This window comes from Amphiprion ocellaris, chromosome 4 (genome assembly GCF_022539595.1).
Source record: "Amphiprion ocellaris isolate individual 3 ecotype Okinawa chromosome 4, ASM2253959v1, whole genome shotgun sequence".
Classification (NCBI taxonomy): domain Eukaryota; kingdom Metazoa; phylum Chordata; class Actinopteri; family Pomacentridae; genus Amphiprion; species Amphiprion ocellaris.
In genome coordinates this window covers 27,562,490-27,585,924 of record NC_072769.1, presented here as the reverse complement: position 1 = coordinate 27,585,924, position 23,435 = coordinate 27,562,490, and the positions used below count along the sequence as shown (strand labels likewise).

General features: G+C 39.5%; 2 protein-coding genes and 2 non-coding genes across 6 annotated transcripts; 1 reads left to right on the top strand and 3 right to left on the bottom strand.

Moving 5' to 3' along the window:
- Window positions 1-973: 973 nt before the first annotated feature.
- Window positions 974-10,680, bottom strand: eif3ba (eukaryotic translation initiation factor 3, subunit Ba). The gene is made up of 19 exons (XM_023286788.3): window positions 10,464-10,680; window positions 9,119-9,311; window positions 8,902-9,021; window positions 8,762-8,819; window positions 7,516-7,644; window positions 7,240-7,397; window positions 6,668-6,799; window positions 6,505-6,571; window positions 6,378-6,424; window positions 6,057-6,267; window positions 5,900-5,972; window positions 5,682-5,804; window positions 5,504-5,582; window positions 5,170-5,308; window positions 4,930-5,055; window positions 4,055-4,132; window positions 3,179-3,287; window positions 2,974-3,086; window positions 974-1,536 (listed from the first exon to the last, which is right to left on the bottom strand). The coding sequence occupies exons 1-18, from the start codon at window positions 10,561-10,563 to the stop codon at window positions 2,986-2,988; spliced, it is 2,043 nt and encodes a 680-aa protein (XP_023142556.1). The 5' UTR covers window positions 10,564-10,680; the 3' UTR covers window positions 974-1,536; window positions 2,974-2,985.
- LOC111579506 (small nucleolar RNA SNORD60) lies at window positions 4,812-4,896 on the bottom strand. The gene has a single exon (XR_002747084.1). It is a non-coding gene; the product is annotated as a small nucleolar RNA SNORD60 (small nucleolar RNA).
- Window positions 5,381-5,462, bottom strand: LOC111579508 (small nucleolar RNA SNORD60). The gene has a single exon (XR_002747085.1). It is a non-coding gene; the product is annotated as a small nucleolar RNA SNORD60 (small nucleolar RNA).
- On the top strand, window positions 10,621-23,400 carry brat1 (BRCA1-associated ATM activator 1). Of its 3 annotated transcripts, none has more exons than XM_035955675.2 (12): window positions 10,621-11,224; window positions 12,424-12,572; window positions 13,046-13,193; window positions 13,877-14,333; window positions 16,377-16,502; window positions 16,670-16,755; window positions 16,840-16,940; window positions 17,699-17,894; window positions 18,170-18,243; window positions 19,168-19,252; window positions 19,342-19,628; window positions 20,883-23,400. In XM_035955675.2, exons 1-12 carry the CDS (start codon window positions 11,098-11,100, stop codon window positions 21,768-21,770), a joined length of 2,724 nt encoding a protein of 907 aa, XP_035811568.2. In that variant the 5' UTR covers window positions 10,621-11,097; the 3' UTR covers window positions 21,771-23,400. The 3 variants fall into 3 exon arrangements, with proteins under 3 accessions (XP_035811568.2, XP_035811567.2, XP_023142566.2); XM_035955674.2 differs by having other exon boundaries at window positions 16,837-16,940; XM_023286798.3 differs by having other exon boundaries at window positions 16,380-16,502; window positions 16,670-16,940.
- Window positions 23,401-23,435: the final 35 nt, after the last annotated feature.

The following is a 23,435-nucleotide window of genomic DNA, read 5'->3' as shown; positions in this document are numbered from 1 at the left end:
TTTTGGATTATTTTTACTCCGTCAAAGATGCGGAGTTATGTGATGATCGATGTTGGTTTTGTCTGTACACAACATTACTCAAAAACTAACAGATTTGGATGAATTTTTCAGGGAAGGTCAGAAATGAAACAAGGACCGACTGGTTATATTTTGGCAGTGATGCTGCTTATTGTCTGGATCCATGGATTTGTTAAAGATTTCTCTATTATTGTGAGATAGTGGCACAGCGTCACTGTAACTATGACAAGTGAACACTACGTCAGCTGCCTGCTGACAATCACGATTGCAATCCTACCACAAATCCACCGCTGTGGACTTTTCCATCCGAAATGATACAAGGAACAATTGATTAAATTGTGGGGGTGTTTCCGAAGTCCTATTGAGTCCCACCGCCTGCTACATATTTAGGTGACGCGGTTCAGTATCCATACACAACATACAAATGCATAACACACACCTGTGCTCAGCACGTCATTTTGTTTGTGGGTACGTCTATATTAAATGGCTACATTCTATAGTGCCGTGATTTCTGCCATGAATTTTTCAAGATTTCAGCCATCGGAAATGATACAACCAATGAGCAGACTTGGCGGAGTACTGCACTCTGAGTGCTTTTCTTGTTTCGGTCATAGCTTTCAACTTATGTTTTATATTTTTAGGACATTTTTCTACTTGTGTTTATATTTTTAGGTCATATTTTTCTACTTAAATGTCTCAATTTGTTTAAAAAAAAAAAAAAAAACAGCAAAAAACAGCAAAAAACGGCAGATTTTACATGTACAATATTGATCAGAAAAGAATCGATTTCAAAGAATCGAGAAGCGAATTGTTAGCAGTTATCTTTTTCTATACTTACTAAACCAGGTCTACTTGTATGTTCAGCATGGTGGGATTATGTGACTCAGCTGGATTTCAGTGCCAAAACAAGACATTCCCTCGAGAACAAAGAACCAAACGCTGAGACGGAAGCAGGTAGTATTACATTTGAATGTTTATTTAAAGTTATTCCCACTGCGCACCCCCTCCCTGTGTGAAAGCCTAGTCTGAATGGAGGAGGATACAGGCCACTATAGCGCCCCATCAGCACATTTATTAACAAGGCTACTTGTTTAGTCACAACACCTCCACCCCCCTCTGGTATGGCACTCTGTACTGCCTTGCAGTAACACACTACCATGGTAAGGCTAGTTCACAATCACCTCCAGGAGGAAGAAGGTCCAATAGGAGACGGGGCTGAGATTAGACAGCGAGCGACTTCAGTTGATGAATAGAAAATAGAGGCAGTATTACTAAATACCAAGTTCCACGGGGAATAAAATGTGGCAGATGGTGGCGAGGGACAAGGAGAAAATATACAATAAGAAGTATCCTCTCTTGTCCCTCGATGTGGCTGCTGACCCGCGAGGCGTGCTTTGATGATGTCACTAAAGTCGAATATTGAGGCTCAAGATGAACCCCAAAAATTCACAGCGTGGTCGTCCTTCTCCAATCAATGACGCAGTTCGTCTCTCCTCCTTCCACACAAAAACGGATGGACTGAAGGCGAGAAGAAGGAAAATGCAGCGTAAGAGTGAGTGTTTTAAGTTATTTAGACAAACATGCAAAGAAGGAATGACAGAACAAAAGTTGTGGTAAAACCTTATAGTTGTGTTTTGTTTGAGTACACAGACCAATAACATTAGAGGAGAGTGAGGTAAGATGAGCCTGTGGGTCGGTTGAGCCCGAAGGCCGGGGTTAAGTTGATTATTGGTAAATAATTACATTACTGTAATTCTGTATCATATTTTTACATTTTATATCCAAAATGATGTGAATTTTTAATTTTTAGACCAGTGGAAGACAGACAGGTCTTCAACTTCTCTTAAGGATTTGGAGAGAGCTGTAGGAGAAGTAAAGAATGGAAGTCCATAAGTCATGTGGCACATGAAGATCGACACAATGACTTTAAAGTGATTCATGAAACAAAAAAAAAGATAAGAAACCAGAACAGGGTTCAAAAGAACAGTATATGCCTACCAGATCTTGGCTGAACAAACACAGACAGGTCTTGCATTATATCAGGTAGAAAACATTCAATATTACTTCAACCTAATCGATGGCACAATTTATCCTGACATATTTTCTTTGAGCTTGCTTGAGTAGAGACAAGAAAACACTTCTTTTGGGGGGGAAAGCTATATTTTAAAAACAGTTTATTTTAGATTCAAACCAATTATTCCCAATGATGCCCCACATTCTGAAGTATATGTCCATGTTTTATTTTTTAAGAGATTACTGTCATGCCTCCACTGTGACGACAACTCAAGTAAAAATGGGCTCATTCTACCCCACTTTCCCTTATATTATTTTAGTGACCATGGTCTAGATCAGCATTCAAGTGTAAGTCATCCGATATGCTACGGTATTAAAACCTATGGGCAAAGAAAGGGATAACTTAAAAATGATTTCATTTATCCAGCAGAGCAGCTCCAACTCCATTATTTAAAATACTTTCAGCTGCTTTTTCAATACAACTCATAACATAAGGAACTCAAAAGAACGTCCGCCAATGAAATACAAAAGGTTTTTATTTCTATAAAATTGGCCTCGGACCCAATAATCTGCTAAAAAATGCCGGATTTTCTATTAAACAGTGTCTGAAAATTGCAGACAACATGTACTTTGTGTTACCCGGACTTATGCAACACTTTTACTGAAAGATACTGTTGTTGACATTTGCAACAGCACATCAGGAAATACATTCAGCTCCATTATACTGGGAAGATGGCAGAATTTTCCAAAGTTTTTGAGGAATAAAACTAAAATGGTAAAACAAAATGAGGGCCAATTAAGGAAATAGGTTATTTGTGGAATGACCCAATAAGCAGTGTAGACAAATAGCTGACTGCAAGCAATCAAATAACAACACTGAGAAAGAAAAGAGTTGTTCCAATAAATGGAATTTGTGCTGTACAGTCTATGTTAGGGTATTACCTGCGTAGGGGACTACAGATCTCCAAGGGGAATGATTTCTTCGTTGATAAAAAACTCAATGGTCTCTTCCTCCCAGTCGTCCACGTTGCTGTCCAGCTCATCAGTGTCCACTCCTGCAGGACACAATGAAAAATGTCAATATTCTTAATTATGACCTGGAGGGAAGCGACGGTCGAGCAATGCAAAAGCAAAGAGAACCCCTGACCTCCTCTGAGCTCGAGGCGGATGCTCTTCTGTTCCTGATAGATCTGCAGCGCCGCCTCCCTGTAGCGACGGTAGTCCTCCATCATGGCCCTGCGCTTGTCCACCAGCTCCTACTCACACACAGGAACATTCAGCTTCAGTACACAAGACTTACATTTGGGATCCTGAATATGGAGCATGTGTTACTTCACTCATAAAATATCTTAAATGTAGCAGAATCAGTAAAGTACATTTTTAGTTTTAAATCTCCTAACAAGGGAAAGAAACACGATTGAACAGCAGCTATCTAATTTGTTTAGCCCCAACACAACTGGCGAAAAAAAGTCAAAAGCCTAAACTATATTAACACCAGTTAACGAGGGAGCAGAAAATAATGAAATGTTCAGTGACTCAGGAAGTCGTTTGTCCCACAGGCCATACGGCTCTTCAACTCTTCCTCAGAGACAAACATTTAAATCTGTTGGCAACCCGGACCCATACATGTCCATAAGTGGGCATCTCTTGTTATTTGCACATTAGTAACTGCACAGTTCTTATTTGATTTATATTTTTCTGCCTACTTGCACATTATCTACACAGTTTTCAGCTTTATTATATACATTCTGTAAATAATTATGCCTTTATATTTTTTATATCTCCATATCCCCTCTGTGCTCTTCTCTTATTTCTGTATATTCTGTACGTTTAATATGCTGCTGGTTTTCTTGAATTTCCTACCAGGAAGGGCCCATTCCCAAAAAAACTCCACAAAGTTAACACAAAACTGTGTTCTGTCTTTACAGCTCTTTTCAGATCAACCAACAAGATACAAGACTGATCCCATACAGCTCTTCATGTGTAACAACATCATGTCAATCACTGGCATATCAGGTCAAACCTTAGAAGCCTTGGACTGGCTCAGACGATCCTTCTGCTCAAAGATCTTGGAGTATTTCTTCAGATCCTTTTTGATCATCTGCAAGAGAACAAGTGAGTGTAGTAAGAGCACATTTACCGCAAAGGAAGGTTTCACAGCCGCAGATTATGTAAGGGACGTGCGGTCAGTTTTCAGTCAAAACAAGAAGAGCTAACTAACAGATGATCAAAGGTTTGATTCAAACTAACGGACAAAAGGTGAACGGTTTTCAATTTTATACATTTTATCAAAAAAAAAAAATGGACTAAGAAAAAAACAATCAAATATTTATTACATTTTGAGCTTAAATAAAATATTTAGTTTTTCTTGTTACTCTTTTGTTGAACAGTCCTTTTTAAAAATTAAAGCATCTGAATTAAAAGCTTTAAAAAACAACGAAATATTAATTTTGTGTTTGTTTTTTTGAGCACCGCTCTCTTTAATTTGAATTGAATGAGTATGAATTGCGGAAATGCAATGGAAAATTTAGAACACATGGAGGGTGCAAAGTAAATGCTTTCTCTCGCTATAAATATATTGTTCTTTCTGAGCCAAATACCTTACCTATGTGTGTGTAAAGAATGCTGAGATATGAAACATAACCAGTACTCAATGTGCATGCAGCCAACTCAATAGTGACTCCTTTGGGTTCATAGATCTGTAAATCTGACTGTAAACCAGCCAAGAACCTAACTGCACGTCTCTGGTGTATGCGATGTATAAATGCACAGGAAGTTGCGAGCCTCAGATCAGAGTTAGAATCAGGAGCCACAGTGCAGCTCTCATACGAGGTGTCAGAAAAGTTACGTTTGTCATCACTGGCTCCATACACAGATGGTGTACAGATAAAACGGTACCTTGATCTGCTCTGTGCTGAGCAAGGTGGGAGGTCTGGGTCTCCAGAGCAGCTGACAGAAGCGGTCCTTGTTGTTCTTCTGAAGGAGACGGCCCTGGAACGTCCACAGCCAGTACGCGTTGTCCACCTACATGCATGATAGGTGAAGAAAAGAATGTAAATGGATGATAATTCAGGTATTTTTATGGACTGGTAAGACAGCAGAGCCACAGCCAGGTGTTCTTTGTGTGTTGGTCTGGACCTTGTGGCTCCACCAGGAGACGGAGGTGACGACATAGCGACCAGTTGGGTCCCACTCCACATCAGAGGCCATGTAGTGCTCTGCTATGTTCATCATGGTGCAGTCTGACGTGTCCACAAAGGCTAGAGCTCCATTCATACTGCACACACAGAGAAAGTGAAGTTTATGTGCACATTCGAAGACATTAATCAGCGCAGATATAAAATACTTTGAGCCTCAGAGTAGCGTTAGAATCAGGAGCTTTGCTCTCATACGAGGTGTCAGAAAAGTTATTTAGTTTGTCATCAGTGGCTTCTTATATTGGTTTCTCTCATGCATATATAAAAAAACTGACCTCCTGAGTCCAGCCAGCACCATGAACTGTCCCTGTGGGCTCCAGAAGATACTGTTGGCCTGCTGCTTGTCAAACATCTCTGCAAAAGACAAAACAGCACATTCAGTGGAAGTTTAGAGGCCATATTATCTTGGACAACATTCTGCCATAAGTTTGCATATCTGTCCACTAAACTCACTTATGAGCTCAATTTTGCCGTTATTTTTGACATGATAGAAGGAGGCGTTGATTCTCGGAGACTCTCCGTGGAGAACAGCGAACTTGCTGCCGTTAGGCTCCCATGCGAACGCTATGATGCTTTCTAAACAGCGAAAAGAATGACAGTTTAGTTTTTTACTATTGGAAAGAAAAACAAAACGCGTGCGTGCATGTACATAAACATACATATGTTCTTACCCTTCATTTCCACCACATCAACTGGAACCTGCTTCTCTCTCATGCGGAAGATTTCAAAGTTGGTAACAACGCCCTGAAACATATAACACTGAATTTAGAACTAGATTTTTTACCAGTGAGAAGTCAGCTGTTTCCCTTCTCTATCGTTTCTGACTACCTGTGTTCCTTTGGGAGTCCTGTCCACCTTCACACACAGATAATCTCCATTTCTCTGCCAGTGCAGTTTGCAGTCGACAACATTGAAGAGATTGCGGACACGGATCTCCTGACGGGAAGGCATCTGCATCAGAGTCACTCTTGCTGGGATATCTTTGTCCTCAGGCACCCAGAATGCAATGATGTTGTCACCAGGAGACCAGGAGAAGTCCCTGGAGATACACAAATACACAGACTCTTATTAATATCTCTATACAGAATAATGTCACACTTTAAAGCATGTAATTTAAAAAAAAGTCATAACAACATCAAAGACTCTTACTTGATGCCGGTAATCTTAAGACTCTTCTTGTCCAGCAGGCCCATAGACTGAAAATAGTAGAAACATGGCTTTAATATCAATTGCACACTTAAAAAAATATAGTTAAAATGTTTTTAAGTTTACTTACTGGAGTTTCATAGATGCTCAATGTGTCTGGGGTCATTCTAGCAAAGAACTTCCCATCATGGCTCCATCTGAGAACAAACATTTTAAGTTATAACACTTTCAAACACTGGAGGAGCAGCAAATGTGAAGCTTTTAAGACTTGAACAAGAATAAAGTGTTCTTACTTGAATATGGGCCAGTGTGCAGAGCTCTCGCAGTGGAAGCCTCTCTTCTTCTGTCCGGTGAGAATGTCCCAGATGATGATGGCCTGTGGGTCCTCCTTGGTGTCCATGAGTGGACTGAAGGTCACAACATACCTGGAAGGGATCACAACCACACATTAAGCTTCAGACAACTCAGGTAATGCATCATTCTTCTGACATTAACCTTCATTTAGAGTTTACTTCTGTGCCATTGTCTGGGGTTGGTACTTGAAGTCACTATTGCTTTAGATGACATTTTACCGTTTTTATTTGTAAATTAAATAAAATTTGCATTGCCTTTGGATGTGGCTGTTTACTGATAAAAGTACTGAATAATTCATCTGTACATGTGTTGTCTGCAACAAAATATGAATAATAAAACAATCTTTAAAACCTACATCAATTTTTGGAATAAGCTCTGTATTTGAACAAGATTAAAATAAGATAATTAATGAGATGGGATTAGGTGAGAGTACTATTTGTTATCACGTGCTAAGAGGAGATAAAGGGTGTGGTCCTCAGGATTAGTATTGCTCCACAGCGGTTTAGATTACCTCTCACATGGTGAGAAGTCGATGAGGGACACACCCTGATGGCTGAACCTCTGAATCTGTTTGAACTTCTCGCCGCCCCACAATGCGATGCCACGTTGATGGAAGGTGGCCAGGTAGGTGCCTTTAGGTGACCAGCGAACGTACGTCTCTGTCCAGCGCTGCATCGAAGCACAAAAATATTAAGTCTGCAAACCAACGAGGGCTGGTGGATTACATTCAATATGACCCCATTAGACCTAAATGTCCCACCGACTGTGTGCGCAGTTAATGACTTACTGCTCTCTCTTCAACTGTGATTGGCTCTTTAGCGTCATTGGAGAAAATGGCCGTCCTCTCTCCAGCTTCGTAAATCACACTGTACTGGTCACGACAGTCTGGGTCCTCAATCCAATGACGCATATTACCCTAAACAGAGACGGACAGTTAATGGCGAGTACAACTGATTATTCTGCTCATATAGAAACAGTCAACTTTATAATTAAACTGTTATATTAAGATGAAACTTCTTCACCAAACGGATTAAGTAGAATAACCAATTAATTAAGTTGTACCTAAAGAGCGAAAAGTCATTCTGTGTCAAGGTGGTTGCTGACCATTTCAGAATCTCTTGAAACTTTCTTGGAATGATCTTTGGCATCTGAAACTGACATTTGCCCATTTTTTTTTTTTACTGAAATTCCAACATTTTCATAATTTTTCATAAAATAGAAATTTTCAGTAAATCATTCATGAGTTGGAAACGGAGCAAGATGCCAGTTCTGATGTCCACATCTCTGGAAGCATATGTCCCAGAGTCTTCACATTTTCAGGAGATATCTAGAAGTTTCAGGTGAATGGAAAGAATGTCGCAGATTCTGGCAAACTAGCCACTGTTTTGTGCTTAAGACCTCTAAGATTCAAGATTTGTTCAGAAATTACAAATAAAGCGGATTTTCAAAGAATGTGGCAAAAAATATATCTCTATGTAATACACAGGATCTGTTTGATCAATGTTATTGTGAGAATACTGTCTGAATGACATTATTAATGCTTAGAAATCTTTCATATGTTAGTAGAAATGGGAGTTATGACCAATCAAAATTGACAGGTAAAAAAGTAATGAATTTCCGAACGGCCAGATGAACATCTTGAATCATGGGTAGGTTGATGAAATTTGGGATAGTAAGAGATAGAAGTATCATCTAATTTGCTACATTCTCTCCATTCACCAGAATATTCTGAACATCTCCTAAAAATCTGAAGACTAGAGGACATATATGTCAAGAGATACGGACATATGAAAGTGGCATCTTGTTCAATTTCCAAACTCACAAGACATGTATTGGAAATTTCTATTGGGTAAAAAATTGTGAAAATGTTGGAATTTAAGCTAAAAAAAAAATGTGCGTTTCAGATGCCAAAGATCATTCCTACAAAATTTCAGGAGATTCTGAGATGATCAAACAAGCACCTTTGCTGAGACAACACTGACTGACCCTAGTATTTGTTTAATAATTTTAAAAAAAAAAAAAAAAAGACTCACAAAGTCTTTGAAAGGCTGCTTCTCTGGAGTTTCCCACTCATCACTGATGTTCATGTACCTGGGAAGAATAAGCAAAGAGTATTATTCTATTTGCATCCCACTTCAACGTGCAAGTTTCTTGGTTAATGTTGCATACATACTTGTCAAAGTCAGTGAAGAGGTTGACCCTGAATGTATGTTGTTTGTCTAGTTTGTATCCGTCTGCGTTCTTTACTGCTTCAAGGGCCTGGGTAGGAGCAGCATACTCCAAGAAGATGTATCTACAAGAACAAGATGTCAGTTTAAATCTTTGATTCAACTGTAAACAGAGCATCACTGCGTATAAAATAAAACCCATCCAAGAAGACGGGGTCATACCCTTTGGTCGTGCCCTCAACCTCTGGATAAAACTCAGTCGTGATCTTGCCAAACTTGGAAAAGATCTTGTGTATGACGTTCTTGAGCTTTTCCAAACGCTCCGGGCCCACCTGAGGGACGTTGTCAACCACCACCACCGAGTCTATGCCATCCGCCTCCTGGGGCTTCTCCCGCAGGATGTCACCCAGAAGTTCTGAAAAGTAGAAGAGGAGGATTGGGAAAATGAGAAAGGGCAGATATAAAGGTAGTTTTTTCTCTGATCTGCCTGCGTTAGTTTGGGCTTATAGTCACATTTCTATGCCCTGATATTTCTCAGTTTAATGTATATGGGACAGCTAACTGATTTTAATGGAAGGTACCACATATTTATTGCTTACTGCCCAAATTTCCCAATACACCAATCATGCCAATAAATGACTGAATTAAAACAGACTTTAGATATAGATCTTTAGAAAACTGATTTAATAATTAGAAATTTATTCAGTAGACCAAACTTCAAGTAACATGATCTGATACAAAAACTCATTTTTGTTTTTGAAATTTGTTGAGTAAACTACATGATCATTTCAGAGGGCTGCAAGTCATAATGTTAAATTGTAGTGCGGTACAATGAAATATGTCTAATATTTAGCTTGCCCACATTGAACTAAATGAGCAGACAATATAATTTCAGTACAGTGAATTCCAATTCTCTGGCCATTATAGATCATACTAAAAACAGGATTTGTTGCATAAATGATGTATTGGTTTACATTAGATTTACTGATTGTACCAATAAATTAGCAAAGAATGCAAATACTGAATGCAAGGTATTAATCCTTAAAATGTAATCATGATAAGGTTCACGTTATCCCTGCAGAACTGAGGGCATAATGCTGCAGACTCATCTTAAACATGGACCAACGTTACACTGAGATAGCTAGTATTACCAGCTGATCCATATGATCTACATACTGAGGGGTCACGGTGGTGGTCTTGGCCTTAATTATCTGTACAGACAACTTCGAGAAAACGTTTATTAACTGCTTAGTCTAAATAATATGCTGTTTCAGTTTTCTAAATGTCAGCGACAGGGCCACAGTTAGCGGCTGTCTGGGTGAAGCTTTAATGGGCGTTAAGCGAAATTGTGTTAACACGATTTTTGAGGACTTCGAGGGAAACGGTTCTGTTTCTGTTTGATTCCTGATAACTATTTCTGAATATGGAGGAATTGTTAATTTTATTCTAAATATCGAATTGTAAAGCTAGCTAGCTGTTTAGCATCTAAAGGAGCAGCACCGTTGAGCCGTTGGCTAGCTGCTAGCAACAGGCCAGAAAGCCGGCGTTTTTCCTGCTCCCCGCTCACCATCATCCTCGACGTCGTCCACGAAGTCCTCCGGGTCGCTGAAGGAGGGCTCCTCCTCCTCATACTCGGGGTCGTCCACCATATCCACCGTATCTTGCATTTAACGGCACTGCGAGGCGGATTTCTAGCTACAACGGAGCAGAATCCCAGAAGTGAAGCGGCTGGCGGTCGTCGGCCGGTGCAGCACCATGTGCGAAAACGTGAAAATGGACGATGTGACGGAAACGGAACACCGGAACCTGCTCGTAGGCGGGTGGACGGGCTGCGCAGGAGCAGTAGATCTATAGAACATACGGAGCAGAGGAACACGTGGGATGTAGAAGTTACGGATGTTTATAGATCAGGAAACAGCGCAGCCATCTTTGTTCGGACTCAAATTTTGCACTGAAAGCAAAAGAGAAAGGAAGCTGCGCACCGGTAAATCTGAAACTATTAACCGCGACATGGATGTTTAGCAAAAGTACAAGAAAAAATGATATTTCCGTTTTTTCAGCTAGCTGGACCTGTTTATTCTGTGCTACACAAGCTAGCTTCTAGCTACAGTTCCATCTGTTCCAGCTGTAAATGTAGCTGCTAGACACATGTAGCTGCTAGCTCAGAAGTTGGTTTAGTAACACACACTCCGGTTGGTACCATGGACAGAGAGTGTGTGTCGCTGCTGCCCCGGGTCTGTGAGGTGCTGGCGGCCTCAGGGAGCTCTCTGCCCGATGACACCAGCCTGGAAAAACTGCTGGACTGGTTCACAGGGCTCACCAAAGCTGGTTAGTAGCACTTAACCTGGTGAATGTGTTTGTTTCTATGAACTCTTTGCGTATTTCTGTGGAACTCCAAAAAGTAGAAAAAGTGGAGGCATTAAAGTGCAATAAACATAAATGTACTGATGAGTAAAGCTGGCGAGTGAGATAAGCCTTGATTAATCCCACAGTAGGGAAATTTGCAGATAGTGCAAACATTTAAGGACTGTGGTGTAAAAATAAATCAACATATATACAAGTGCTAGTTCTAAAAAATAACATTATTGCGCATATCAGTCATATTGCACAGATTCTTTTGATGAATGCATTGACAAACCGAAATATTGTGCAACAGACAATTGTTGCGATAACTACTTTGTTGTCTAATAATTATTTGGTTTATTTTAGTGATATTTGCAACAACCAAAAAGAACATCTGCTTCCTACAACCCACTTTCCAAAAGTTAAGGAGTGTAATAAAAAAATAAAATTAAGAATAGCACTAACTCAGTGCATTTAAGAAGGAATCAGTGAAGTTTTGGTATTTTTTCATTTAAAATGACTGATTATTACCGAATATTATGTGATTTTCAAAATAGTCTGAATATTTTTTGGTCGATTGACTAATCATTGACAAAAATTCAAATATTGTATAGTAGACAATTGTTATGATAACTACTTTATTCTCCAACGTATGTCATTTCATTTAACTGTGTACTGTGTACATTGCTGAATGGCAATAAAGCTGAAGTTGAAGTTGTTTTTTGGTTTATTTTAGTGATATTTGTGCAAAAACAAAAAAAAAGAAACGTCTGCTTCCTACAAACCACTTTCCAAAACTTAAGGATGTTTAGTATAATAAAACATTAAAATTAAGAATAGCACTGGTTTAATGCATTTAAGAAAGAATCAGCTAAGTTTTGGTATTTTAGCTTTTAAAGTGGCTCAAACTATTATATTTTCTATCACCTAATTTTCTGTTAATTGACTAATCATTTGATCCACTGAACTGAATTGCTAACAGGCTCCTGTATTGTGTGGCAGAGGAGTTGTGTGCCTTTTTGATACTTTTTGCATCTTAGTCTTTTCTCTTTATGGCTAAAAAATGAAGCTAGGATGTGTAGTGATGAATACATAATGCACAAAGAGTGAAAGAAAGAAGGAAGTTCACAGTTTTTGTCGCCCAGGATTGTACATCTGTATCACTGTCTTCTCACCCAATGAAGGGACATCTCTGCTGGAGTCATGCCCATGTCTGCTTGAATTCATATCCACTGTGGTCCACAACACAGCTCTGGACCCCAGCATCCTCTCTTTCACTCTCAGACTCACTGGCTTCGTGGCTGTAACCGAGGTTGCCTTCAAAGTTCTGCAGGTAAAGCCCAGAATACTTCTACTAAACTGTTCAATTCAATTCAATTCAATTCAATTCAATTCAATTCAATTCAATTCAATTCAATTCAATCTTTTATTGTCATTGTCAATAAAACAATGACATTTCATTCAGAGCATGTCATACACTGCATAGCAATGATATAAAGTGATGGTGCAAGTCCCTTCTTTCAGTCCCATAAACACCTACTTTGTAAAATTAACACACAATAACATAAAATTTAATTACTGAGTGCAGGCACAAATGTATAAATAGGAACAGTAACAGTGGTACTGCAGCACACAGAGGGAACATACAGACAGTTATTTGAGTGATGTTTGATTCATGCGAAAATGCAAAGTCCAGTTCACAGCGATTGTAACAGTGGGGTATGGTGAGTTATTATTAACTAGTCTAAAGCCAACCTTCCCTGGCTGTAACCTGCCCCTGTGATGATGATGTCCCCCTCCTTGCAGGAGTCCTCTGTTCTGGACCTGGTCTTTAACCTTCAGCACTGGCAGGAAGCAGGACTCTGGGAGGATCCCTGCATACGGATTGGCTGGATCCAGGGCTTAAGAACAATGATGCAGCACCCAAAGGCTCTCAGCTTCTTTGTACAAGCAGGTGATCATTATATTGGAAATAGAGATTGATCGATTATCGACCTGACGGATTATATTTGGCATTTTTCCAATTATCTGTATTTTAATGACCGATTATTGCTAAATTAAATGCACTACTTCAGGTTTGATGCAGCCTCCTGTCTCGGTCTGTAGTTTTTGTGGCTAAGGCTATGCTAATGGCTAGTTAACATTTTTGGGTCAATTGTCCAAAGTCCGTCCTGTATGATATTTTTGTTGTGTTTGTTTTCCAATATTTTTGATCAGTTAAAGCTGTTTTATCCGATTTGAAATCTAAGAATTGTATCTGGACCGTTTTATATATATATATATATGTATGTATGTATGTATGTATGTATGTATGTATGTATGTATGTATGTATGTATGTATGTATGTATGTATGTATGTATGTATGTATGTATTATGTATATATATATATATATATATATATATATATATATATATATATATATATATATATATACACATTTTCCTTTATCGGTTGTTCTTGATTGCCAGTAACTGGCATCGGTTGATCCCTAATACGAATATCTTCTCTCATTTTATATAATTGCGTAGGAGAATTTCATGAGAAGGAGACAGGCAATGATGAGGAATAAAGATGTTGTATAATAATAATAATGTAAATTCAGAGTTTAGACAGTTTTTTATGTTTGATTCCTCAGATTTCCTCCAGCCCCTCCTACAACTCCAGACAGACAAAAGCTTATTCGTCGCCTCTGCTGCCAATCAAATGCTAGCCCACGTCCTGCTCTCCTGCCAGTCCGTCTCCTCGGTAGGAAGTAACGACGTGGACGAGGAAGGAGAAGATGTTGGGAGGTCGGGCGGCTCCATTGCAGACTTAGAATACTCTGCTGTCACTGTGGAAACCAATCAGGATTACGCTGCTGTTGTCACGGCGATCTCAGAGTGCCTGAAGAAGTCGCTGGTTCCCAGAGAAAACACACAGCTTCACCAGAGTCTGCAGATCCTCAAACTTCTGGCCCTGCTGCTGGCCCAGACCAGACCTCCTCTGTGGGAGAAGCTGCTGCAGATGGTCGCTGACTCTGTAGACGAGCTGCTGGTGGCCGGCTACAGTCAGCTAATTCTGCCTCTGATGGACGTCATTCTAGCTGCATACAGGTAAACCTCCCTTATATGTAAAACACAACTTTCAAGAGCCTACTTTGTGTAATTTGGTTTGAAGACAGTAATAAATTCAGTAAAATATGGAAAATACACCAATGACCAAAGCAACCAAGACAATGAAGACTAGAAAACAACCATTCATGAGCACTAGTACCTCAAATTACCTTTTTCCCTGTCCTGTTGGAGCCACCTGTGGCAAAGTAAAACCTCTACTCTGAACTCACCTTGAAGTCTGAGATGCTTTTTATTCCAATTTTGAGTTTCGATTGACACCAGTGACTTGCTGGAGAAAGTGTGGACAAATATTGCAATAGACATTCCAGTTGCACAAATTCTGACTTTAGCCACATGTACATCGGTTTTGTTTTGCATTTTCTCCACATTTTGGCTTTTCATCTACACGCAAATGCAGTTTTAGGAGAATTCTTTCCTGGATGAAGATGCTTAGACACTCAATTTTCAGTTTTCTTGTATAGCGAGAGGATTTTGTGCCATTATCTGGCACATATAGTAGCTGAAAAATTTTTAATCATATTTTCCACTATATTGAAGTACACAAGCATCACAATCAGTCCACATATATGCGCCATTTTAAGTATCCTACCTGAACTGAAAAAAGCTTTATTTTCAATTGCCAGGTTACAGGCTTACGGATATACCCAGAGGAACATTTTACTGCTCAAAGTATGCTCCTCTATAGCCTGGAGACAAAATGATGATTCTTGTTTTAGTTTGGATTTTGTCTGTTATGTTTCCTCATATTGTTCTCCTAAGATTCACAAGCAGATATGAGTGAGAAAGGAACAATTTTTTCTCAATGTGAGCTTTAAATGTATATGCATTCACACATATATATGTATCAATATGTATTTATATACTTTTATTTATATAAAACAGGTTTGGCAAAATATTAGGAAGATCTCTCAGTATAATTAAATACAGTGGTTGTATTATATTTGTAAAAAATAAAGCTTATATACATCTCAAGTTTGAGAAAAATATGAGAAACATCAGACAAAATTGAAACTAAAATAAGAATCAAAATTTGTTTATTTATTTAAGCTATAAAAGAGCGAACTTTGATCAGTAAGATTTTCCACTAGGGTTGGTTTGGCACCTTAGTCATCTTTTCCTGAGACAGAAAGAGGAAAAACCCCATTTAAAGATATGTGTGAAATAGACCTTAGTTGGAAATGCACGCTAATTATTACTAATTGCATCAAGCATGGCTCCATTGTGTTCAAATAACCATAGCAAGCCATTAGTAATATTTGTCAGAGCGACTCCAATATGCAGATATGCAGTGCTGCTGTTTGCAGCTCTTTGCAATATTTTGTATACACTGCAAGGAAGCTGACAATCATTATTAAAAATGCATGTAAAAATGACCCCCATAGTGCCTCTAAAGCCAAATGATTATAGTACTTGCCACATCACTGCAGTGTCCCTGCTCAAATTCTTGTTTAGGTTGTTTGTTGTGTGCCTCTTCATTGTCAAATAAAGGCAAAAATTCCAGACACAAAAACGACAGAAAACAATTCCTTAATAACACAAGAATGACAGAAAAATACACAAAAATGACACAAAATCGTGCTTGAATAACGCAAAAATAACACAAAACAATGCTTAAACAACACAAAAATGACACAAAAGGATGCTGAAACAACACAAGAATGACAGAAAAAGACACAAAAATGACACAAAACGATGCCAAAATAACACATAAAAAGCACAAAAATGACACAACATGTCACATCATCAATAAATATTAGATGCTTCACTGATGAGGTGATATCTTTGGATCTGGAGCAGTTCCTTCCACCATGTTTTTTAGTGTTTTTAAGTGTAGTTAGTGACTTTTTTGAGTGCACTATGATGCTGAGAGAAGAGTAGATTTACTGTACAATATGGACTCAACTGTTGCTGCCTAAATGTGTAAAAAGAAGGATGGAAACTTGCTCTGTGGTAATTATCGTATCAAGTCAACTTTTAATGAGCGGGCTCGCAGTTCTAAAAGTCTTCCCGTGTTTGTTTCAGCAGCTGCGACGTTAATCGTCGTGCACCAGACCAGCGCGTCTCCCGTCTTCTATCTTTCATGCTGAACATCAGGAAACCCGCCGACCTCATTCAGGCAGCAGCTGCTTTTCTCCGCCGAGGCCTTCAGTAAGCATCTGTTCACAGCACAGCGTCACATTCTGCTGCGGGTTCACGCCTGGCAGCTCAGCCTCCGTCTGCAGAGGTTATGTTTGAGGAGATTTGGCAGTCGACTATTTATTCGCACATTCCCGTGGACTCTGAGTTTTTTTTCCCGTTTCTCGTCTTATGTGCAGCGACCTTGTTCACACGGCCCAGAGTGCTCGAGTGCTGCTGCTACCCCTCGACATTATTACCGGCCTGAATCTGCTCACCACCACAGGTAACACGCACACATGTACGCATTTTTACAAAGTCTGTTGTGTTAAATTTATGCAGCTGAGAATGGTTTCTGTTCATTCAGCAGACGAGCAACGGTTCTTGATGATGGAGCAGCTGAAGAATAAAACCTCCTGCATCTCCCTGATCTGCGTCTGTTTAACAAACACACCACAGATGACACTGATGGTGAGTCTGGAACATTAGAGGGCAGCAGAGTCAACACTGACTGTATTTCTTATGCACTAAAAGACATTATTCTGTCACTTTCACTCAACTAAACCATGCAATAAACCAATAATCCTACACCTATATGCTCTTTATTATTAGTTCTATTCTCATATCGCACATTTTGTACTTTATAAGACATTATTTCATCACTTTTTGTACTCTTATCATAGTTTATTTTACTGTAGCTACCACAGATTTGCACCTTATTGTAAATTCAAACAATTTTTGTGGGGGAAAATGCATAATTTTTTTTTCTACTTCTGTTTATATTTTTAGGTCATATTTTCTACTTATGTTTATAATTTTAGGTTATATTCTTCTAATGATGTTTATATTTTTAGGACATATTTTCCTACGTATGTTTATATTTTTGGGTCTTAGTTTTCTACTTCGGTTTATATTTTTAGGTCACATTTTTCTACATATGTTTATATTTTTTAGGACATGTTTTTCTACTTATTTATATTTTAACAACATTTAAAAATACATGTTTTTAGGTCATATATTTTAGAACATATTTTTAATTTTTAAATAATGTAGTTACTGTATTCCATACTCTTATAATCTTCTGTATTTATTATAAATACTAACAATTTTTTGCACATTTCTGTGAATACCAGCATTTTAGGCACCTTATTCCAGTTTCTTTGATCAGCACAATTTGCATGCCAACTACTATTATCCCTCTATTGATCAGTCTGTCTATCCTCCTTCAGGCTGCTGACTGCCTCCCCTGTCCTCCAGTGTTAATTGTCACTGCAGTTCTGTCGTTATTGAAGCTCTGCAGTGGCGACTCTTCCTCCCCGTCCTCCTCTTCTTCCGGCTGTCGTGAAGTTTCCAGGAACGTCATCGGCAGCAGCAAAGTTCAGAAATGTGCTCTCGACGCTCTGACAGCCCTTAGTGGCAGCCCAGGTAAAACGGAGGCAAAGACAACCACAGCACAAACAGATTTCAGCTGAATTGAATCAAATTATATAAAATGTGACGTTATCCACTTCTTTTATTTGGTAATTAAGCCTGTTAGATCATGTTTTTTGTTAAAGAGCAGTGAAATGTCTGCTGTCTAAGTATTAAATGTACTGTGATGGCACTTAATTTTGCTGTTTACTCCTCCAAAATAGATTTTATGTGCACAAAAACACAAACTAAGTGAACATTTTGACATTATAACTGTGCGTTTGTCTCAGGAGTGGAAGTCAAGTTGGCCGAAGTGTTCACACTTCTCGTACAATGTCTGGACAATCCCGATTCCGACCCCACTGTAAGTTTACATTAATATTCTACTGCTAGTGAGCCGTTTAAGTCTACAATAACTTGGACACTTGAGTATCACAGCCTTACTACTCAGACCTCATTCCAAAACCGTTGCTTCCATTGGTACAGAGGATCGTTAGTGAGGCTTGGCTTTGTGCAGGGTGAACTGGTTCAGATATTTCTTTAACACAAAGTCAGTTTTTGTTAAATCTATCTCTAAGCTGGAAGTACACTGTTGTCTGAAGCATGCTTGTATGTTAAAACAATTTAATTTTCCCTTTTTGTTTGGAACTGAACCATTTATGAGAAAACATTGGTTGCCTGTTTTGTTAATTCAGGTGTTTCCATCATCCACTCATTTGTCTGTTTGTTTTCATTGATGACCCAATTAATTTTCTTATTTCTCACTTTTTTTTGCAGAGTCAAAAGCTTAACATTTCTTTTTTTGTCAAAAGTAATAATAAAATTAAAACAGTAAAATTAAGAAGTAATGTGTTGAATCTTAAGGTATTTGGAGCACCATATGCTATGATGACAGATGATTAAGGGTTACAATACAGTAGATATGTATTGAAATATATGTCTTTTCAGTTTAGTTGTGCCTCATATCAGGACATAAAAGGACATATAAATTTGGTACGATAGCAAACGCCCATTTTTCTACTAATGTTAATATTTTTATATTTAAGTTTATATTTTTAGGACATGTTTTTCTGCTTATTTTCATATTTTTTGGTTATATTTTTCTACTTATGTTTATATTTGTAGGACTTTTTTAAACAAATATTTATATTTTTATGACATTTTTCTACTTATGTTTGTATTTTTATAACATATTTTTCTACTTATGTTTGTATTTGTAGGACATATTTTTCTACTTATGTTTGTTTTTCATGAGGTTTTGTATCATTAAGTTGCTTGTGTTTCTCAGGTACTACAGAAGTCCTTCCAGGCCTTAGTGCAGTGGATGTCTGTTTGCTCAGATCTCTCCTCCATAACAGACCAGCACAGACAAGGTGAACCCCCGCCAGCAGCCTCTTCACTGCGGTTAATAGCTCCTCTCCTCTCTGTGACAGGAATGATATTCTGCATGTGTCGCTGTCAGATCTCCTCCAGGTGGTGAGGAAACGTTCCTGTGATATTCGCTGGGAGGTGAGAGACTCAACCGTGGAGTTTCTGGGACGCCTGGCGGGGGTGAGAGTCATCCAGACGACGGCCGAGGAGGCGTCGGATGCGTCAGTTGCTGTGCTGGGCGGCTGCTGCTTCACCACTCCTCTCCTCAGGGCGGCGCTGCAGGACACAGAGAGTTACGTTAGAGCCAGCGCCATCTCTGCACTGGCGCAGACACTGGCAGCGAGCTGGCAGCAGGGGGCAGCACTCACCCAGGAGCAGGTAGGTTGAAAACACTTCAACGTTTCACTGGTGGAACAAGACTGCTGGGAGGAATTAATTGTACATAGGAAAGAGAAGAAAAATATTTAGTTCTGTTTTCTTTGTGTCCTGACCAAGTCAAGTGGGACATATATTTAATACTCTGTTTTACTGCATTCTGAACCCTCATTACATTCTTCTTCTCTTCCTTTCGGTTTTTCCCTTCAGGGGTCACCCCAGCAAATCATCTGCTTCCATCTAACCCTATCCTCTGCATCCTCTTCTCTCACACCAGCTAACTTTATGTCCTCTTTCACTACATCCATAAACCTCCTCTCTGGTCTTCCACTAGACCTTCTGACTGGCAGTTCAGAACTCAGCATCCTTCTACTGATGTATTCACTGTCCCTCCTCTGTACATGTCCAAACCATCTCAGTCTGGCCTTCATCTCCAGAACATCTAACATCATCTGTCCCTCTGATGTACTCATTCCTGATCCTATCCATCCTGGTCACTCCCAAAGAGAACCTCAACATTTTCATCTCTGCTACCTCCAGCTCTACCACTTGTCTCTAAACCAGACAACATCGCTGGTCGCACCACCTTTTTCTACACCTTTCCTTTCATTCTTGCCGATACTCTTTTATCACACGTCACACCTGACACTTTCCTCCACCTGTTCCAACCTGCTTGAACACACTTCTTCACCTCTTCCTCTCTCTCCATCTGAACACCCTCAAAACATTCTATTTAATATAAATACTACTGACTTGCACCTTATTGTAAATACCAACAATTTTTGCACGTTTCTGTAAATACCAGCATCTTAGGCACCTTATTTGTGTTTCTTTAGCCAGCATCTATCTATCTATCTGTCTGTCTGTCTGTCTGTCTGTCTGTCTGTCTGTCTGTCTGTCTATCTGTCTGTCTGTCTATCTATGGTTCTACTACTCCCAAGTAAGTGATGCATAGCTCAACCTGTTTAAATATGCGTGCGGCTGTAATGCCAACTGACATCATAAAAAGTTGAGAATTAATTTGAATTTACTGCATTTTATTAAAGGTCTGGAGCAGTTATCTGTCTGGTTAATCCTCTCTCTGTGTGGGAGTTTACAGAATGTGTGATTCACTTCTTATTTGTATGTTGAGGTCCTCATGTAAATCTCAGCTCACTTGCACACGACTGACTTTATCCAGATCTGATCTGAACAGTCACAGGAAGTAAATCCTAAATTTGACTTATATCTATAACCTGAACTTCTGTTTCCCTCCAGACTGAAATCGTGAATCAGCTGCTTGAAGTTCTCTCCTGGGACACCGAGGGATTCGCCAGGAGGGCCGTCGTGCGATACTTCATCGCCTGGTTGTCTTCGATGTCCTCACACTCGTGTGTGCAGTCGCCCGCCTCCTCCTCCCTCCTCATGCCGTCTGTTCGCTCAGTCCTCTCTCGAGGCAGCGCCGATCTGGACTGGGAAGTGAAAGTTCACACACTGGAGTTGGCAGAGCTGCTGCTGGACGAAGCCTTTTCAGGTCAGCGGGGTTACACGAAAGGTAATCCTACTCAAACACACCCCTACGCCGTGATTCCTAACACGCTTCACACACGGACGCACAACGAGGAGGATGTGGTCGGTGTGTTGAACAGTCTGGTCCAGTGGGGGGTCGTCTCGGCGTTGTTGAGCGGTCTGGTCGACTGCGACAGACCTGTAGCTCTGAGGGCCTGTCGACTGCTGATAACACTCAGAGAGGTGGTTTGTCCGCTGTCGCTAGGGGCCCTGGATGCAACTGCTGCCATGGCAACGGTTGCCAGAGTGACTTGTGAACTGCCCGGATGCGGTTGGGCGCGAGAGATCAGAAAGATGCTGGTGATGAAGGCTAAAGACGCCAACGCCGAGGGGGGTGTCAGTGGAGGGGAAGTGGTCAATTGTGACGACTGTGGCGAGGCGGGACAGGAAGCGGCGAGCGTCGGGGGTCAGACGCCATGTGTGAGTGTGTGTGAAGTGTTGAGGTCTCTGGATTTGGACGAGAGGTTGGACGTCCTGACCCGAAGCAGCGACCACGTTCACAACTCTCCCTTGTCACTGCTGCAGGACATCCTGACCGCGAGTTCAGCTCGCAGTCAACCCGACACACAACAGGAGGTCATAGCGGACTGCTACTAACACGCACACACACACACACACACACTGCTAAAAGACACAAAGTCACCATGAAGAGATATAAAATCACCACAAAAATTCACCGAATTACCACAGAAAGATGTAAAATCACAACAAAAAGACACCAAAGGACTACAAAAAAATCTGAAATTACTACAAAAACAGGCAAAAATGACCATCAAAAACACACACACTGACACACAAATTGCTAAAGGACACAATGTCACCACAAAGAGATGTAAAATCAGAACAAAAAGTCACTAAATTACCTCAAAAAAGGTAAAATTACCACAAAAAGCACAAAATCACCACATACACACACACACACACACACAAATGCTAGAATCAGTACAAAAAGATCTAAAATCACAACAAAAAGACACCAAAGGACCACAATAAATGTGAAATTACTATGAAAACAGGCAAAAATGACCACAAAAAGACACACAAAGACACACAAATTGCTAAAAGACACAAAGTCACCACAAAGAGATGTAAAATCACGGCAAAAAGATGGAAAATCAAAAGAGGCAAAATCACCACAGAATGTCACAAAATTACTACAAAAGATGCAAAATTACCAAAAACACACAAAGTTACCACACAAACACACAAATGTTAGAATCAACACAAAGAGATGTAAAATCACAACAAAAAGATGTAAAATTACAACAAAAAGATGCCACAGAACCACAATAATTGTGATATTACTAAAAAACAGGCAAAAATGACCACAAAAACATACACACTGATGCACAAATTGCTAAAAAACAATAAGTCACCACAAAGAGATGTAGAATCACAACAAAAAGATGGAAAAATACAACAAAAATATAATAAATTACATCAAAAAGACACAAAATTGCAACAAAAAGATGGAAAACCACAATAAAAATCGGCAAAATTACCACAAAAAGGCACAATATTACCACACACATACACACACAGGCCCACACACACACACACACACACACACACACACACACGCATAGTATACACACAAAACGATGTAAAATTACAACAAAAAGACGCCCAAGAACCACAGTAATTGTGATATTACAACAAAAACAGGCAAAAATTACCACAAAAGGACACACACACACATATAAGTTGCTGAAAACACCAGGATGTTGCAGGATGTTGTTGATATTTGTTGGATTTTTCATCATATATTGTTGTTTATATGTTTTTTTAAAAATAGATTTTCATATATTTGGACTAAACTAAAGTGACGCTGCCAAATATTACACCCAAACCTGAAACATGACTCAAATCTACTGTAAATTACTCCTTTTTTTATTACAGTATTACATTCATGACTCACCATTACTACACTCTGGTCTCATCCTACTGATATCCAAATATGGATGCAGACAGCAGCTCGTCTAGACAGACCATGTGACAAAAGCAGCAAGTGGGCGGCTTTATTGATCTGAACCAGAATATTTTTGTTTTTCTGGTGTGGCTGAAACCTACAGTAGTCGGTCGGGTTAAAGAGAAACCCATTACTGACTAAACGTTGAACCAAACATAAGCAGATTACTGTGCCAACCAGTGCCAGAGTTTTACCTTGTCAATAGAATGCATCAGACGATTTTTCTTTACATAAATAAAATGTGAGTAAAAATACTGATATTGGTTGGATCTCTGTTGTTGTTTTCACTGTGC

Coding starts and splice junctions, on each gene's coding strand:
- brat1 (XM_023286798.3), top strand. CDS start 11,098: ATGGACAGAGAGTGTGTGTCGCTGCTGCCCCGGGTCTGTGAGGTGCTG. Junction 12,573..13,045: donor TTGCCTTCAAAGTTCTGCAG/GTAAAGCCCAGA, acceptor CCCTCCTTGCAG/GAGTCCTCTGTTCTGGACCT. Junction 19,629..20,882: donor CAGCACTCACCCAGGAGCAG/GTAGGTTGAAAA, acceptor GTTTCCCTCCAG/ACTGAAATCGTGAATCAGCT.
- eif3ba (XM_023286788.3), bottom strand. CDS start 10,563: ATGCAAGATACGGTGGATATGGTGGACGACCCCGAGTATGAGGAGGAG. Junction 7,398..7,515: donor TCACAGTTGAAGAGAGAGCA/GTAAGTCATTAA, acceptor GCTTCGATGCAG/CGCTGGACAGAGACGTACGT. Junction 3,288..4,054: donor GCCAGTCCAAGGCTTCTAAG/GTTTGACCTGAT, acceptor GTGTGTGAGTAG/GAGCTGGTGGACAAGCGCAG.